This window comes from Mya arenaria, chromosome 3, assembly GCF_026914265.1.
Source record: "Mya arenaria isolate MELC-2E11 chromosome 3, ASM2691426v1".
Taxonomy (NCBI): Eukaryota; Metazoa; Mollusca; class Bivalvia; order Myida; family Myidae; genus Mya; species Mya arenaria.
In genome coordinates this window covers 82,853,442-82,873,303 of record NC_069124.1, presented here as the reverse complement: position 1 = coordinate 82,873,303, position 19,862 = coordinate 82,853,442, and the positions used below count along the sequence as shown (strand labels likewise).

General features: G+C 37.2%; 1 protein-coding gene across 1 annotated transcript; it reads left to right on the top strand.

Annotated features, from left to right (window-relative positions):
• Positions 1-6,770: 6,770 nt before the first annotated feature.
• LOC128226336 (neuronal acetylcholine receptor subunit alpha-10-like) lies at positions 6,771-19,454 on the top strand. The gene is made up of 8 exons (XM_052936218.1): positions 6,771-6,920; positions 7,220-7,264; positions 13,480-13,586; positions 13,829-13,968; positions 16,757-16,870; positions 17,966-18,247; positions 18,434-18,627; positions 19,065-19,454. Exons 1-8 carry the CDS (start codon positions 6,771-6,773, stop codon positions 19,452-19,454), a joined length of 1,422 nt encoding a protein of 473 aa, XP_052792178.1.
• Positions 19,455-19,862: the final 408 nt, after the last annotated feature.

The following is a 19,862-nucleotide window of genomic DNA, read 5'->3' as shown; positions in this document are numbered from 1 at the left end:
TATGGTATGGTATTCTTTCCATGTTACATGTTGTACTGTTTTGTGGTAGGTATAATAAGAACATTGAATAACAGACCATTGTGTATGTAAAGGGGTGGGTCATACCCGAAACAGGATTCATGCTATAGGTGTATTCTGTACAACCGTTTAACAAAAACTAATTACAATTCTTGAAATACATGCACATAATACGTGAATTGTATTCGCTGACTACTAGCTGGTAGGCTGAGCTTATTAGATCCTGCATAGCTGATCAGAGACCACTACACATGTATGTCATTGCCGAAAGAGAAGGCAATTGTATAAACGTTTGTAAGATCTAACCGCTGGTTATAGTTGTCCAGCGGTTAACATTAACCAAGTTGGCCATTTTATCCAAACTGTTTATTTACATTTAGTTCTTTAAACGTTTTTATATGACTACCCATGTACATTGAAAGAAGAAGAGACAGACGGCATCTATTTGTCTTTCGATAGTTTACATATTTCTAATTATCTAAAGAATTTAGTTCCTGGGAACTGAAAGTTCATAATACGTTTATTCACATGCACCGTTGAAAACAATTATATCAATCTAAGTCCTTTTTTAATTTTTATGTAAAAATATTTCCTCAGAATGTAAAATTACATTGTATTTGACTGTGTAGTATTGGTTTATGGAAATTATATGTTAAATACTGTCGAAGTACTCTTATTTTGGATTTTTACTTACTGAACTCATAGATTTTAATAATTCAATAAAGGCGATCGCTTGGTTTCCTTATTGCTATATATAAAAGTATGGGAGGTATATCCTTTCCTGTATGTAGTAAAATTAACTCTACGGTGTGATTTGTAATCTTTTATGCATCAGTTATCTGGTGCGTTAAGTCTTATGTTTGTATAAATGCAGTAGAGAATAGAGCTCTTCGCTTCTTCTTGGGTCTTGGAAAATACACTTCATCTGCCGCAGTAGTTGGTGATACAGTTTGGCAACAACCTCTTGTCAAACAGTATAAAACTGTTTGTAGCATGCGGCACAGACATGGTAAAATGAATTTGAACTGTATTTATAGAGAAATTGACAACACTGGACTGTTGGTGCTCCATGAGTGAAAAGTAACAACGGGGTGTACAATGATTCTGCCACAAAGAGTGTACAACGTCTGGGAAAAGTTAAAGGATTTAGATCTTGAAGTGTTTTATAACTTTCAAGTTTATACGTCTAAGAATAAGCTATTCGATAAGGTTAACAGTGCTGTCATGTAGATTTGTAAATCAATGATGGGAAAGATACTCTTTCAAGACCAAATTCTGCAAGACATGCTGGTAGAAACCAATTGAGAACCTATTGACAGTTTAGATATGACTATTGTACTGAAAGCATTGTACAACGATTCTGCCACAAAGACATAGAGTTGCATTTGCTGTTGTGTAGCCCCTATTTTACTTGCCATTGGGCGAGGCTTAAATTTGCCAGTTGAGAATCTAGTTTGCCAATGTTGTGCTTAATGTGTTGAAACCGAGCCTCGTGTTATTGAAACACTTGAAGTCATTGTTATTGAGCGTGCAATTCACTATTAAATATATAGATATTTTGTCTTCTATAACATTTAATTGTGTTTAGGGTGTTTATAAAACTACCAAAAAATGACATATTACCATTTTTGCATTCCAACAGTAGATGTCATAATTATAACCGTTTACAGCGTTTAAGTATGGAATTTCGTGTTATATTTTTGGTATTTTCGGAAAAACAATATGGAAGCGCATTGACTTTTAATGCCATTTATTTAACATTTCATTCAGTTCATTCAGTTAATGATGTTAAGAAAGACCGTTTATGAAAATTTGTACAATTTCTGTTTTCCCTCTTTTCGTTGCAAAAAGTCGATTTCGAATGTGAGTATGGCTATTTCTGGAGACCCCTAAAAGATTTGGAATAAAACTTCAACACCAAATTAGTTTTAATTTGATACGATTTACACACAGAAATAGTGAAGTTTCATAAAAAAGCGAAAAGTTGAATATTGATCTTTTAAGGCCAAAACTATGCACACTCTTTTCCTTACGCATAACCCTAATTTTTAATAATCCAATAAAGATAGAAAGTAAATTTGGTACTATGCTATGCCACAAGGAAAATCAACAAATGTATTGAGCAGAGGATTAACAAGCCATTATTTCTGACCTAATTAATAATTACATCGGGACAATTCGGAAAAGCATTCGGAAATTCTCTAGAGAAGATGTGAAACTTTTAGGTTGCCGTCCTCTTAATAACAGATTACTACGAACAGCAAAACTTCATGCTAAATAGAATCGTTTTATCATTTGATTGTGCGTCCTTAAATTCTTAATAGGAATACAACAAGTAAAATGATCGGTCATCCAATTAGATAAAGAAACGATATACTGATGTGCGACATGTTCAGGCTCTCGCCGTATCAGCTGGATCAGAAAATCATTTTGCTCATATTTATGATGCTGCTGCATAATAAATTTGTTTCACCGCATCAATTTGTCTGCTTATATAAGGCATTCTGGATTTGCTGCTGCTTATATTTCAAAAGGCCTTCACGTTCGCACACTGTCTCTTGGCGCAGTATCTCGTTTACGCCAAGAATGGCGTTGTTGGTTGCGATAATTATGCTTGTTTTACTAGGTAGGTTTCTAATTTATTTTTCCATTTGCACATAAATTTTCATTTGCCAATTCCTTTTATTTCGTTATTTCCTCTTTGTTGAAAGAGTACCGACTTTATCTCCGTTTAGTGTTTGTATATCTTGTTATATTTAACAATTTCAAGGATATAAAAAACGCCGCGCATTGCCAAATAAGACATTTACATTTTAAAGAAAAACAGTCTAGGAATTGTCATGTTTTTAGTGTTGTCGGTGTCTTTATAAACATATGCAAAACACTATTATGATGTGGTTTTAAAGAGAGTTTATCGTTAATTGAGAATAAATGAATGATATCTTCCATTTTGAAGATGTTCCCAATAGCATTACATGTAATAAGAACTGCATCAATTTGTATTTGCATTAATTATATTTTAATAATTGGATATCTTTATAATAATTAGACATTAGTATTTAATTTAAGTATAACGTGTGTATTAACTTTATAAACGAAAGCTCATTACTGCAAAATAAAAAAATGTCCATATTACGTGATTCATTTTGATCAAACGATCGTAAACATATTATATAGCTGATGCTTTATTCAGATCAGGGTTATGCTCAAAATGGGTTGTCGCAGAATTTCTTTATTTGAACTTTTGAACACAAAACATTACTTGCTCTTAGGTCTTTGTCAGTTTATAGAAGAATTCCCTTTTATTACGCTCTCGCAGCAGAATTTAGGCATAAGAATATTTCGCTGTTTTATTTATAAATCTATATGGTTCTGGTGTTAGTTGGGGACGACCGTACATCATCATGGTATGCCCAGACTTTACTGAAATGCAGCCTCACATGTACCAATATCTATCAACAATACGCTTAAATGTACGATTAAACAGCATATTGGTAATACATCTCTAAATGCTTTTACATAATTGAATGCAATCATCAGACACACCTGTTCAGTGGCGTGATGACAGATGGCCTATGTTTGGCTTATATTTGCGCACCCATGAAATGAGCCTGAGATCATATTTTCTGACTATAACGAAAGTCCATGTTCGTGAATCTCGGTCCAGCTTTGTTTCAAATATCTGGCATATCGTCCATGGCGAATCAAGACACCCGGTCATATTTTTACGCCGTAAAAACGGTCTGTACAGCTTACGTAAAACAGTTTAGTCTCGTACAACAAAGATTAAACACATAATGCTATATAGTATATATAAATAACAACTAATGGAAAACTTTTATGGATTTTTACAAATTTTGGCAAGGCAATGTTCTAATAAGGTGAGTCTTAGATGAGCTGTATGATTCCCTTCTACCAAAATATTTTACTTTTTAAAATGCATCGACTTATCTACCCTAATAAATGGCTTTTAATAGTGAATCGACTCACGTACCCCCAAAAAAGCCTTTTAAAAGTGATCGACTAACGTACCCCCAAAAATGCCTTTTAAAAGTGATCGACTAACGTACCCACAAAAATGCCTTTTAAAAGTGAATCGACTCACGTACCCACAAAAATGCCTTTTAAAGGTGATTGACTAACGTACCCCCAAAAAAGCCTTTAAAAAGTGATCGACTAACGTACCCACAAAAATGCCTTTTAAAGGTGCAACTACTAATGTACCCCATGGACATATGTACCAAAATGCATGGCTTTTATACGTGCATGAACAAATGTACCAAAATGCAGGGCTTTATAGACGTGCATGGACAAATGAACCAAAATGAATGGCTTTTAAACGAGCATGGACAAATCTACCAAAATGCATGGCTTTTAAACGTGCATGGACAAATCTACCAAAATGCATGGCTTTATAAACGTGCATGGACAAATGAACCAAAATGAATGGCTTTTAAACGTGCATGGACAAATCTACCAAAATGCATGGCCTTATAAACGTGCATGAACAAATGAACCAAAATGAATGGCTTTTAAACGTGCATGGACAAATCTACCAAAATGCATGGCTTTATAAACGTGCATAGATAAATGAACCAAAATGGATGGCTTTTAAACGTGCATGGACAAATATACCAAAATGCGTGGCTTTATAAACGCGCATGGACATATGTACCAAAATGCAGGGCTTTTGAAACGTGCATAGTACAAATGCACCAAAATGCGTGGCTTTTAATCGTGCATGGACAAATGTACCAAAATGCATGACTTTTAAACGTGCATGGACAAATGTACCCAAATGCATGGCTTTTAAACGAGCATGGACAAATGTACCAAAATGCATGGCTTTTAAACGAGCATGGACAAATGTACCAAAATGCATGGCTTTTAAACGAGCATGGACAAATGTACCAAAATGCATCACTTTTAAACTTGCATCGACAAATGTACCAAAATGCATCACTTTTAAACGTGCATGGACAAATTTACCAAAATGCATCACTTTTAAACGTGCATGGACAAATGTACCAAAATGCATCACTTTTAAACGTGCATGGACAAATGTACCAAAATGCATCACTTTTAAACGTGCATGGACAAATGTACCAAAATGCAGGGCTTTTGAAACGTGCATAAGACAAATGCACCAAAATGCGTGGCTTTTAATCGTGCATGGACAAATGTACACAAATTAATGGCTTTTAAAAGTTTATCGACTGGTGTCGCACAGCTGTATTTAACTTTACAGGTGCTCAACATGCTTGAACTTCAGGCAAATACGCAGTAACCGAATTTACTAAAACTAGAACCGATCTTTGGAAATCATCACTCGTCAAAAGGCGTGAGACCACAGTTATTTTTACTATATGTTTCATATAGACACTAACCTGGCTTTTGACTTTATACACACCCCAATTGAAAAACAAGGACATGGCATCTCTAGAACAATTCAAGACACAAAATATAATCACAAGAAAACACCATGTTGACCATTGACCCGACTGTCAAAATTGAGTTCAAATACATAACCCTTCCGCCAGGGAGTCAATCGGCTACAAACAACTAATTTTCAGACTTCCACAAGCTATGATTTTTCCAATATTTACATTGAAAACTATCAATTTCTGCAATAGAGTGTCAAATTCAGTCAAGTTCTCTGCTAAAAGAACATTTTTTGCTTCTTTTTCTTTCAATTTTAATAAAATATTGATACTTGAACACAAGCACTCTTTTTTTCTGTATTCACATCCGGATCTTGGTCAACGGGGGGCAGATAACTGTGGTCTTGAGCCAAAAGAGCCTTCTATACTGCGCTATTAAAGCGCACACAACACAGAAGAGAAGAGATGGTTGATAAGGTCGAATCAAGTATTTTTTACGCAAAGTGAATGTTTCTGTCTAAAGATTTTTAACCAAAATCGCAAACTTTTTGAAAATAAGATGTTGGCAAGAATATGCCATGTGTTCCAGCACTGAACGGTCTTTCAAAAATATCCTGCTTGTAAACCTTTGCTTGGCTATAGAGCAGTCTGTTAAGACTAGAAAAGAAATATGGCAAGAGATATGTAGAAGCGCTTAATAACTCCATAACAAGATAAACAATGTAGATTAATGCCAAAATATAGTTGAACTTTTACCTGTTTATTCCTTACAGGTGTCACAGCAGGGGTCAATTTCCTGTGTATTTGTTTATTGGCTCAGGGCCATTTAGAGTTGACACTTTTAGAGAAAATAATCTCATTGTATGACTAAAACATGACGAATTATTGAATAAATAATATGCATAGCCAATGTTTTTATTAATTTGACCGATGGGAAATAAACAATGAACAAATAAGAGTACAAAATGTTTCATTCCATTTATAGTGAGAAAATAAATCATGTTAATGGTCTATTTAAAAGTTTAAACCAATTAAAACCATTAGATAAAATGTTTTGTTTATTACTTAATAAAACCTTTTGTATCGCATAACAGGAAACTCAGATCGAAGTTCTGATAGACAGAAGTTGTGTACTATATACGTTTTTTAGTAGTAGTAGTTGCTGTAGAGGTGGTGGTGGTGGTGGTGGTAGTGGTGGTGGTGGTGGTTGTGGTGGTGGTGGTGGAGGTGGTGGTAGTAGTAGTAGTAGTCTTTCATATGTGTGGCTAATTTTCATACAAGATGGCGGGTTATTATTATTTTGTAGGATGGCACGTAGATTTGTTGCATTACACCGGCGTGTATTTGTATGTCTGTTCGTTTTATATCAACATGCCAGTCCCGCCGACACGATGTTATCCCCTTACGGACCTGATGGATAAGTTGTTCGAGGGCTACTCATCCGAGGTGCTGCCTCGCTGTAACCCTCAAGACACCGTCCAGGTTCAGATCGGACTCGCTGTTCGGCAGATTATCGAACTGGTCAGTAGATCGAGTCATAAATATAATGGTTCATATACTTAACAATTTTTGGTTGTGTTTGCGTGTGAGTACTGTCTACTCAATTAGTATGTCAACGCTTACGCTACAGAAACTATTTGTTTTAATTTAGATTTAAGACATACACGGTTACAACATTACTATATATGAACTCATTTTGTAATCAGTAAATTGTTTTTGCATTATATATACGTTGCTCCTTAAGCATGTCGTTTCTGACTATAGTAAATCTGGCTTGTTTGCAGGTTCTTTTATTGTTTTGTCCAATGTCTGTTTTCCAGAATGAGCCTATGCAGATCCTGGAGACGAACACGTGGGTCAGAATGGTGAGTTATCTCCTGCAGTATAACAATAAAACAATCAATCCAACAATACTATTATCATATGTTTTTTTTTTTCATTTTGGCGGCGTTGTATCATTTGCCGTGGTGTTGATATTCAGCTGTGATATACTACTCAAACTTTGCTAAGGACCACCTGTAATTCTATTGTTTCCAACGTATATGCGAAACCGATGAAATTTAGAAGACCGCGGGTAATCATATATAAATAATGAATTATTCGTAATATGATCATCTTTTTCAAATTTACTCATTGTTGACTGGTGATGGCATTTTAAATTATTTTTTTTACAATATAAATGTCAATACGAATCAATTTCATGGAACTGACGTTCTTAAATGACGTTTATATACGAAATGAAACATATATCTGACATATCGAAAAGACGCAATTGGAATTGTATTATCATAGTTAGAAATATACTGGACTGAAAATAAAGCTGGTTATTGCAGTTTCATAACTCTTAACTAAGTCTTACCTGAAGTCCTTATGCATGATCACGTGATCAGCACATATGAGTGAATTCCTGGTAAGATTCCTGTAGTGATCGGCACATATGAGTTAATTCCTGGTAATATTCCTGTAGTGATCAGCACCTTCGAGTTAATTTCTGGTAATATTCCTGTAGTGATCAGCACCTTTGAGTTAATTTCTGGTAATATTCATGTAGTGATCGGCACATATCAGTGAATTCCTGGTAAAATTCCTGTAGTGATCAGCACCTTTGAGTGAATTCCTGGTAATATTCCTGTAGTGATCGGCACCTTTGAGTGAATTCCTGGTAAGATTTCTGAAGTGATCGACACATTTGAGTGAATTCCTGGTAAGATTCAAGTAGTGATCGGCACATTTGAGTGCATTCCTGGTAAGATTCCTGTAGTGATCGGCACATTTGAGTGAATTCCTGGTAAGATTTCTGAAGTGATCGACACATTTGAGTGAATTCCTGGTAAAATTCCTGTAGTGATCGGCACATTTGAGTGAATTCCTGGTAAGATTCCTGTAGTGATCGGCACATTTGAGTGCATTCCTGGTAAGATTTCTGAAGTGATCGGCACCTTTGAGTGAATTCCTGGTAAGATTCCTGTAGTGATCGGCACATTTGAGTGCATTCCTGGTAAGATTTCTGAAGTGATCGGCACCTTTGAGTGAATTCCTGGTAAGATTCATGTAATGATCGGCACATTTGAGTGCATTCCTGGTAAGATTTCTGAAGTGATCGACACATTTGAGTGAATTCCTGGTAAAATTCCTGTAGTGATCGGCACATATCAGTGAATTCCTGGTAAAATTCCTGTAGTGATCAACACATATGAGAAAATTCCTAAAAATATAACTTTAGTGATCAGCACCTTTGAGTGAATTCCTGGTAAGATTCATGTAGTGATCGGCAAATTTGAGTGAATTCCTTGTAAGATTCCTGTAGTGATCAACACATATGAGTAAATTCCTAAAAATATAACTTTAGTGATCAACACATATGAGCGAATTTCTGAAAAGATTACTTTAGTGATCAGCACCTTTGAGTGAACTCCTGGTACGATTACTGTAGTGATCAACACATTTGAGTGAATTCCTGGTAAGATTCCTGAAGTGATCGGCACATTTGAGTGAACTCCTGGTAAGATTCCTGTAGTGATCGACACATTTGAGTGAATTCCTGGTAAGATTCCTGAAGTGATCGGCACATATGAGTAAATTCCTAAAAATATAACTTTAGTAATCAACACATATGAGCGAATTTCTGAAAAGATTACTTTAGTGATCAGCACCTTTGAGTGAACTCCCGGTACGATTACTGTAGTGATCAACACATTTGAGTGAATTCCTGGTAAGATTCCTGAAGTGATCGGCACATTTGAGTGAACTCCTGGTAAGATTTTTGAAGTGATCGACACATTTGAGTGAATTCCTGGTAAGATTCCTGTAGTGATCAACACATTTGAGTGAACTCCTGGTAAGATTCCTGAAATGATTAGCACTTTTGAGTGAATTCCTGGTAAAATTCATGAAGTGATTAGCACTTTTGAGTGAATTCCTGGTAAGATTCCTGAAGTGATCAACACATTTGAGTGAATTCCTGGTAAGATTCGTGTAGTTATCGGCACAATTGAGTGAATTCCTGGTAAGATTAATGTAGTGATGAGCACCTTTGAGTGAATTCCTGGTAAGATTCCTGAAGTGATCGGCACATTTGAGTGAATTCCTGGTAAGATTCCTGTAGTGAGCGGCACAATTGAGTGAATTCCTGGTAAGATTCATTTAGTGATCGGTACATTTGAGTGAATTCCTGGTAACATTCATTTAGTGGTCGACACATTTGAGTGAACTCCTAGTACCATTCCCGTAGTGATCATTTCTTCAAGTACTTAACGTTTCAACTGTGTGTAGAGGCAGGGTAGAAGAATTAAAACGATATACGACCAGCACCATTCCAAATACCACCATTATTGTCAAAAAGAGTTTTTATATTGTCTTTTCATTTGTAACATGGAAATATAGTTTTATGTGAGAGAGTCAATCGAGACGCGTGATTTTTTTTTTGTACCAAACACCGTGATACATTTGTAATTAGATAGTAAGTAAGTAAGTAAGTAATTGTTAATTATTGTTATATTGTTATATACAGAACAAAACATGTCAATATAAAACCTCGAACAGATAAAAACAAGCCCTTTGGGCCTATAAGTCACAAATTAGGAACGTTTACAACAAATCAGCTTTAAGATGCATATTGACATATTTTAACAATCAACAATTTAACAATGAGACTGTTACTGAATTGCAAGACATAAATAATAGGGATGTAAACGAATAGCAAAATTGATATTCGAATATTCGGTAATTCCCTCGATCGAATATTTGAGTATTCGATTACCGAAATACATATTTCAGAAGATGTAGTTAACTACTATTATTATTCGCCAAATTCATAGCTGGGGCATTTTACCCTACTTTGCAGTAGACAGAACGCGGAGCGGACCCTGATTTACCCAAATGAACCTTTGAAAATCTACATTTTCAGGAAGAAAAAGGCAATACATTATAAACAAACAAACAACAAAATCGAATAATTTAAATTCCACTGCCTTTATATTTGTAAACAATGTGAAATCAGATGGATTTTATGTCAAATAGCGTTATGCGCCGATGGAGGCTCTTTCCGTAGGACAAGCAGCCTCGTTCTGAGATTGACCTCTAAATTTACTAAATATAACTATGGAAAACCCAAAACCAACTCGGGACCTAGTAAAACATTAAAACAAAAACATATGTTGATTTGACTCATCTATTGTACAACAATAGAGGAAATATGTTCTAAAACGCTAAACAATACATTTAAATTTCAAAGCACGAACATTCTATCGATACATGGAATACCGTTTAAAGCACATACATGTAACAACATTATTGCAGCACATGGCCTTCATATCATCACGGCGATTTGAGCTATGTTGCACAGCTTAATTTGCAGCCAAGAGAACACACTGGTGTTAAATCTGATTCCTACCCGGTTATTGGTGGTGGTGTTAGTAGTTTATACTCCGGGTCCCGGCGTGAGCACATTGAAGGGTCCCAGAGTGACAGTTCAACCACCGCACACCTATCCTGGGCAGACTATTAGGCGGTTAACCAGTACTAGGTGCCTTCACCTCTGAAAGGAAGGGGCAGTGGTACAGGGAGAATAGTCGTAGAAAGGATTTCATAACTAATCACAACAGAAGTAACCTGGTCCGCCCGGGAATCGAACCCGTGTTGTCCGATTCACAGTCCAACGCTCTACCGATTGAGCTAACCGGGCGGACACCCGGTTATTGTAAAAGTAGGGGACTTTTTATAGTGCCAGACGATATGTCCCAAAATGACATATGGCACGTGTCACATTCACACTTCTGGCATTAGGGGCCAATCGTTGTAACAACAAGACAAACACAGTTTATAAACAACAAAAGTGTTGTAGGTAAAAGGTTTTTTATTATTTTTATTGATTTTTTTTCGAATATTCAAATACCGATTTTGACATTCGAATACCAAACGTTTGATCGAATATTCGTTTGCATCCCTAATAAATATGGAACATATCATAAAACAAACATGTTATAGAACATATTATGTTTGAACCTATATATACATAACACCTTTTTTAATGAGGAAGGCATGAATAATATGTGAACTCATGAAGTGTGAAACTGTCAATGTAATACTGAACTAAAAATTGTTTAGACCACACAAGAATTATTTCTACACGTAAAAGAAGAAATACCACACGGTGTTAGCACACATGTCATTGTTCTCGTAAAGGTGTTTTAATAATAACACAATGCAACTATGTGGTTTGTCGATAAACTGTATATGACAGAAAGTTATCTGCTTTGTCGCTACCAGATGGCAGTGACGAATACGGAAAATATACTTTTAACGTGAGCTATTAATGAAGGTTGATTGTCCGTCGTCCGTCGTCGTCTGTCCTTTCGAGATTAACATTTTCCCTGAAATAACTTCTCCACTTAAACCTCAATATCAACAAAACATGCAGGAATGTCCTCTTCCAGATTCCTTTAAAATTTGGTTCCATGTAGAACTCTGGTTTCCATGCTTACCTAAAGGAAAAAAAACTTTAAAATCTTCTTCTCAGAATCCGCTGGCCCGATTCGAACATAATTTCACAGAACTGTTTCTTAGGTTACCCTGTATCAAATTCCTTTACCGAATGTTGAATTGTAAAAAACAATCATGGCCGCATTGGAGCGGGGCTACGTTTCACTATCCACTGTCCAATATGCTCCTAGGCCCCAGTCGCCAAACTCTACAACACTAGGCCCCAGTTTCCTAATTCTATACTGCTAGTACCCAAATCGCTAACTATATGCCGCTAGGCCCCAGTTCCGTAACTATTTACCGCTAGGACCCATTCTCCTAACTCTACACTGATAGGCCCCAGTATCCTAACTCTATACCGCTAGGACCTCAGTTGCCTAACTATATGCTACAAGTCGCCTGTTCGCCGAACTCTATACCGCTAGACACCAGTTTCCTAACTCTATACCGCTAGGACCACTCTCGCGTAATTATATCACTGGCGCCGGATTTTCAAACTCAATCATTTTTTTTTAAACTAAAAAAATCTTATAATTCCTTACTAAAATTTATAATACCGAATATGTGAAAAAATATTGAACTTTATACTGCATAATATGCATATTAAAAAAAAATATTTTTCAATATTTTTTCACATATTCGGTATTATAATTTTTAGTAAGGAATTATAAGATTTTTTTTTTGATTTTTAAAAAAATGACTGAGTTTGAAAATCCGGTGCCAGTGAACTATTATATATATGCCGCTAAGGCCTCAGTTTCCTAACTCTATCCTGCTAGGCCCCAGTTTCCTAACTCTATACCGCTAGGCCCTAGTCTCCTAACTCCATACCGCTATGACCCTAGTCTCCTAACTCCATACCGCTATGACCCTAGTCTCCTAACTCCATACCGCTATGACCCTAGTCTCCTTACTCCATACCGCTATAACCCCAGTCGCCTAACTATATGCCGCTAGGCCCCAGTTTCCTAACTCTGTACCGCTAGGACCCTAGTCGCCTAACTATATGCTGCTAGGCCCCAATCTCCTAACTCTATATCGCTAGGACCCCAGTCGCCTAACTCTACACTGATAGTACTCCAGTCACCTAACTACATGCCGCTAGGCCCCGATCTCCTACCTCTATACCGTTAGGACCCTAGTCGCCTAACTGTATGCCGCTAGGCCCCAGTCTCCTAACTCTATACCGCTAGGACCCTAGTCGCCTAACTGTATGCCGCTAGGCCCCAGTCTCCTAACTCTATACCGCTAGGACCCCAGTCGCCTAACTATATGCCGCAGGGCCTCAGTCGCTTAACTCTACATCACTAGGCCCCAGTCGCCTAAGTCTACACCACTATGCCCCAGTCGCCTAACTCTACACCACTAGGCCACAGTCGACTTACTATGAACTGCTAGGACCCCGGTCGCCTAACTCTATACTTTTAGGACCCCAGTCGCCTAACTCTAAACCGATAGGTCCCCAGTCGTCTTATTATATACCGCTAGGACCACAATCGCCTAACTCTATACCGCAATGCCCCCAGTCGCCTTATTATATACTGCTAAGGTCCAGTCGGTTATGCAAGGCTCTTCATTCTCGTATATGCATTGCGCCAAGGTATGGAACGACTGCCAGTTGACGTGGAACGCGACGGAGACGGGGATCAAGAACATCGCTGTGCCCTACCGGAGAGTCTGGGTACCCGACATCACGCTCTATGATAAGTAGGTACCTCTAACGGAAAGTTTTGTATAATACTAGTAGTGCTTGTTGTGGCCTTTGATACCGAAGCGATAATTGTGATTATGTTCTCAATACAGATAATTGCCTTAAATAATTATCAATGTCCGGTGTATTTGATGACAGTTCATGATTGTCGCAGTACATTACTTACACGTTGTAGCTGACAAGTAGAATCACCTGACAATTATCTCACCTTTCCTTTCACTTCCTGACACCCCGGAAGTGCTCAGAACGCGCTAGGCGGCCTGCAACAATACCGACCTAACATATACCCAAACGGAGACGTCTACTACAACTTCCCGTCCGTCATCCGTAGTCTCTGTAAGGTGGACGTCACTTACTTCCCATTTGACACGCAAATCTGTGAGTATATTTTACACATGCATTGATGTAAGTATGCTATGACTTTACCTGAAGGTCATTACACTCGTGTCTATTTTGAGAAGCCAGTTAAACGTAACATTGGTTGAGCACGAACCTATAACATAGTTAGTAAGAGGCGGACACCTACACCACTAGACCACTCTCACTCCTAAATGGCTTCATTGGGTTACTTATATATCTTTTTGATAAAAAGGACATTGCAAATTGAAAATTGTACGAACATGTATACGTGTTGATTTTTGTGCAATACACCCAGGTACGTGGACAAGGTACACGCTTAAAATGGCATGTACAAAAGAGTAAAGAGACCAACTCAACCTACAACTGCACATTTAAAGAAATATTTCTTAGTCAACGTTTAGACTCGAATGTAACTTTGAAACCTGTGGCAACACGTCCGAGCTTTTATTTGTATTCTGGTCGCTTGTAGATCCACCACGGGCAAAAATAAAGCAAGTACCCGTATGGAACTCGTTTTTATTGTCTTCACACAATTACCTCCCTTGTTGAAGACTGTCGTTTGTACCATCTAGGAAACCTTGTATTGTGGCATTATTTAAAATCCAAATCAATTATTTCTCGCTTCAAATGGGAGCATGAACAGTTTTCTCGCTGCATTCAAGAAATAATGCTGCACTCTCCTTAGAACTATTTAAAGAACGATTAGGGTTAGGGTTATGGTTAGGGACTATTTATTTACATAATCGGAATCACTGCGCCCATATCCATGACAACCGCAAATATCACATATCTATACGCACATTAGTTTCACTACGCACAATAGAGTTCCAGCGATAAAATACATCCTAACATTACTTTTTTAACTGAGATGTGATGTGTGGCATCTACCATAGCCGCCCGTGTAATATATGTTTATCCCAACCCTCGCGCTGGGTGTTTTGTGGATACTTGGTAAACCTAGTTTCCGCAGAACACCCTACGCTCGGGTTGGGAATAACCTATCTTACACTCTCGGTCATGGAAAATAAGTATATTCATATATGATGTGTGTTGTCTGTGGAGTTGTGTGTTGTTGTTCCGTGTTTTTTGTTTGTGAATGTTTGCATTTTCTGTTCTGTGTCGTTGGCGTTGACTCAGAACCATTGAACGGGGATAATGTATTAATGGATTAAACTTACTTTTGTAGGTTCTTCATATAGCTATCGTATCGGTTTTCTAAATTCACCGGTTTATGGGCGTACCTCGGCTGAATAGCATTTTGGGGCACAATAAAGGTTGTTGTAAAAAGACCTTCTCATTTTAATGCATTATCATGTTAAACTCATTTGACTCAGAAAAATGGGAAAAGCTTGAATTTAGACCCAACTAATGTTAAAACTCTGAACATATTTTCACCTAGACTCGTTTTGTATTCGATACTTTAGTCGAATATCAGCCATTTTCGAAAACACCCGCCAATTGGATTCCATACTGCCTTGTTCTGAATCTTCAACTTCAGTTTTGATGCATTTAATGTGTTATACAGTTTTCACTTACAGCGTTTTTTATTCTTACGCGAAGAAAAAGGACTGAATATCATATTTGCCGTATATTGTTGTCATCTCAACAATATATGTATTCCCAATTTAACAGACTTTCTTACACTTCAATTTTAATTTGAACAGATTGTGTGAGTTGGTGCTTTATATTGCTCAAGTATAACCTTTCATATCCTTTTGCCAATAGAAGGTGTTAAAACACATTTTCTATAGCAGTCGTGTTGCCATGACAAGCACTAAATACAGGCATTATAATTCACAACCCTGTATTACCTTTTCTAGCTTTGGGTGATCCGGAAATACAACGTGTGTCATGAAAATTATGTGTTAAATTTCGTGAGAAGACACATGGTGTATTTGTTTGTTAACTATTTTTTGTATTGTTAGTTAACACATTTAAGCAATAGAATTTTGATAAAATAGTAAATTTACAATTCGAATATGATGTTCTGGTATCCATGACACAAGGACTCTTTTCAGCTCTTTTAGGCTGCATTTTTCATGCTTTTTTCACTCAAATAACATATTGGTTAACATTACGAGATACAGTTACACGTGCATTCCGATTGTATAACCTCTAATCATATTTTTCTTCATGCGCTATGTCTTGTTACCATGTAGCTCAGTTCAGTGATAATAAAATTTGTATAAGGTACTATGTTAAGATTCCTGTTGCCTTTTGTCACTTTCACATTGTTTGAGAAATGTACCTTTACAAACAAACTCGCTAGATGCTATGGTTATATTGACGGGTAAGTCAGATCTGTTGGACACCTAAACTTTCATTCAAGACTTGGCGCGAATAGTTATTACTTTGTTTTTGGTCTTCTAAACAAGTCCGCACCGGGCTGTGAAACGAGGGTTTGATTTGTCAGCAGCGCTTAGCATTTGAATATATCAGATAAACTTAATTGTAAATATAACTTGTTTAAATTTTGCTTAACTAATTCATTGACTCGGCGCGCTGACGAATGAATTGTTTCGTAATGGAAAGATATGGTAATAACTGACTAAGTGTTGGTGCGAATGCCTCTATACTTGACAGAGTGCACTTAATAATACAATTTAATAACGTAATAGGAATAAGGTAGTTTTTTAATCAGAATCCGTCGGCCATCCAATTGGTAGAGACATAGACGTAAACACTAAAATGTTTTTGTGAATCAAAAAAGTAGAGGAAACACAATGTTTAACCCGAGTAAAGAAGCAGTACACATATTAATGTAACATTTTAATCTTTAATTCGTAATGTGTTGTTTTTTTTTCAGGTAAATTGCAGTTTGGTTCATGGTCATACCATGGCTGGGATCTCAACCTGACAGGAAAGAACCCGGCGGCCGACACCTCTTATTTTATTTCTAACGGCGAATGGGATATCATAGGTATATGTGCTTATGTTAATAGAAGAGATTGATTTTGGTCGAACGTTTCGGGGTTTTTTATAGCTCACTTGATCAAGAAGAGGTGAACTGTTGTTATCGCCGTTTGTCCGTCGTCCGTAGTCAACAATTTGGTTGTTCCCAATCTAGCATTCATATATCTGAACCAATTTTATCCAAGCGTGGGCACAATGGATTCGGGCCCAATATCTTGGTGAAGTTTGATAATGAGCTATGTCTGACCAGTCGGCCAAGAGTAATTGACCTTGATTTATGGAAAATATCATATCGAACATCATCAACACTCTTGCACCGTCATCCCTTCACGAATCCTTATCATATATAGAATGAAAATGTATAACCGTCAGATCTTGTCCAAGTTTGTCAATTAGCAAAGTCTGGCTCATCGAGTTATAGCCCTTTATTTATAAAAAAGGCGATATCATGTTTCCACTCTAGCACCTTCATTTATTTACAGATTCTATTTATATTTAAGATCTCGGATTTGTTTAAGTGATCCTTATCAAATTTATTGTCCTTATTAAATCTAGTTCAAGTTCGAATATAGGTCATGTTTCATTTTTTTTATATTTTCATTAACTTATTTAATCTTTATGTAATCGATGTCAAGCTCGGAAATGGGCTGTGCGGGGTCAAAATAGGTCAACAGGTTGAATCAAGGAAACATTAAAAGGATGTCATTTTCATCTGACCGACATAAAAGCTAAACATGATTATTTGCAGTTCATCAAGGTCTACGAAAATGGGCCATGTGGCTAATGAACTAGATCAACGGGTCAGCTCAAAGGATAAATTTGGGAACTTAATAGAAGGTTTAATTTCTATCGTAGCAAAACAATGATTGCATTTATCAAACCTAAGTAAAATTTGATTAAAGGTTTTGTCACAGGAAAAAGAAACCATAGAAATAGTTCATGAACACCATACAAATGCCATTGCCAGAGTTCCTTATTTCAGTTGAGCCATCTGAGACCCCTTTGTTTTATCTATGATACTGATGAAGTAAACTAAATTCAACGTGACAAGTTGTTTGTACGTTAAGAATCAATAATAAAGCATGTTTCGTCCGTTTTTTAGGTGTACATACTGACCGGAAGGAGGTCATATACCAGTGTTGTCCGGAGCCGTACCCCGACTTTAGGTTTTATGTGCAGATTCGCCGAAAGCCGCTATTTTATGTGCTGAACCTGATATTCCCCTGTACGCTTATCTCGACAATGGCGTTCCTTGGTTTCCTGTTGCCGCCGGACTCCGGGGAAAAGGTGTCCCTCGAGATTACCGTGCTCCTCTCCCTGGCCGTCTTCCTCCTCGTGACGTCCGAAATCATGCCGGCGGACTCGGAGACCTTTCCTTACATAGGTCAATCTTTATATATTTATCTAAACATGACGTGATAAAACGTGGCACAATATGACTGTGATGTAGGTATACATTAAACGCCATAATAAATTGTTATAATTCATTTGTTACATGTTCGCACTTCATTTTAGCAATTAAATTGCGCTCACCGAACATATTATATCCAATGTGACTCTTCATATCCAGGCATTTATTTCGCGTGCGCGATGGGTCTGGTGTCACTATCGTGCCTGATGACTGTCACAGTGCTCAATATGCACTACAAGGGGCTGTTCGGTAAGCGGTTGCCGCCATGGGTCCGCCTCGTCTTCTTCGATGGTTTCGGAAGGATCCTTCTTGTTAAGGAAACTGACAAGCTCCCACAGTACGATAAAATGAAGGTAACATGATGGTTTTATATTTTATAATATTTTCGAAGAAAAGGGTTATGTGCATTGACAAGCATCACTCGGTGCGATGGTTCGTTGGATGGAAGACCGCAAAACGCATTTAGGAGCATGGAACTTCAGTCCTTTATGCCCCTATTGATACAGTGTCTGATATGTGGCAAATATCAGAACAAAAACGGAAGTCCAGGCCACACAGTCAATGTGTGTTTTGAATCTTTTTCTCACAATAACTCGACACCGGTTTGGCCTAGTATTTGATTAGCAAGCGTATGTACCTGAAGTAAATAGTAATATGCCTTAATGTATCCGACCAGCTTTTCTTTGCCAATGTGTCGCTTTCATTAGGAGTGTAGATGTTAATGTACTTTCAATGTTCTTAAATTGCGGAACAAAATTCACGAAAAGTTCTTAAAATAAATTTCTTGCAGAGATGTTCAAAGGCGTTTGAGAACCAAGGTTTCCACAGAATGTCGACAAGAGACGACAATTCGAGCCACATCGGGCCCATTGACGCCGAGTGCTGCACCGGCATGGCGTCCGCACTCTCCGACCACAGTGACGTCAAGTTTGACTTCGACACATCTTCGGAGGTGATGTCCCTTCTAAAGAAGCAGTTGGACTATTTGGATAAGATACACAATCACATGGAGGAGAAACAGCGGGAGTCGCTGGGGATGGAAGAGTGGCGGAAGTTGGCAAAGGTCGTGGACCGCATCTTCATGATCCTCTTCTTCCTCTTCCAGTTCGGGACTTCCGCTTTGATTCTAATCAGGATAACTTATGCCGACCCTGATGTGTTGCACCTGCTAAAGGAATAGTTTTCATTTGCAATCATCTGTCTGGTATATGGTCCTCCTACATGCCGTTAGCTTGCAATTGTAAGAATTATTTGTTCAACTTTTCCAAATGAGCAATTGTACAATTATTTAATTATATACTAGAAGTGTAATTTAACTAGAGCTGTTTTCAGAGAACTTTCAAAACAAAACAAAAGCTCAGAAAATGAGACAGAAGAACATTTCCTGTCAATATTGTACTAAATACCAGTATATAAAAAAGTTGTATACGAATAATTATTCATTGTTAATTTAGTATTATGAGCAGTGATTAGCATTCGTTGTACAATAAACAGCTTCTGTATTATGGCAAGAAATCTTTGTCAAACAAAGAACATAATGTTGCTTTTTTAACAAAAAAGTGCATATATGTGTTCCATATAATTAAAC

Coding starts and splice junctions, on each gene's coding strand:
- LOC128226336 (XM_052936218.1), top strand. CDS start 6,771: ATGCCAGTCCCGCCGACACGATGTTATCCCCTTACGGACCTGATGGAT. Junction 7,265..13,479: donor CGAACACGTGGGTCAGAATG/GTGAGTTATCTC, acceptor CATTGCGCCAAG/GTATGGAACGACTGCCAGTT. Junction 16,871..17,965: donor CGGCGAATGGGATATCATAG/GTATATGTGCTT, acceptor TCCGTTTTTTAG/GTGTACATACTGACCGGAAG.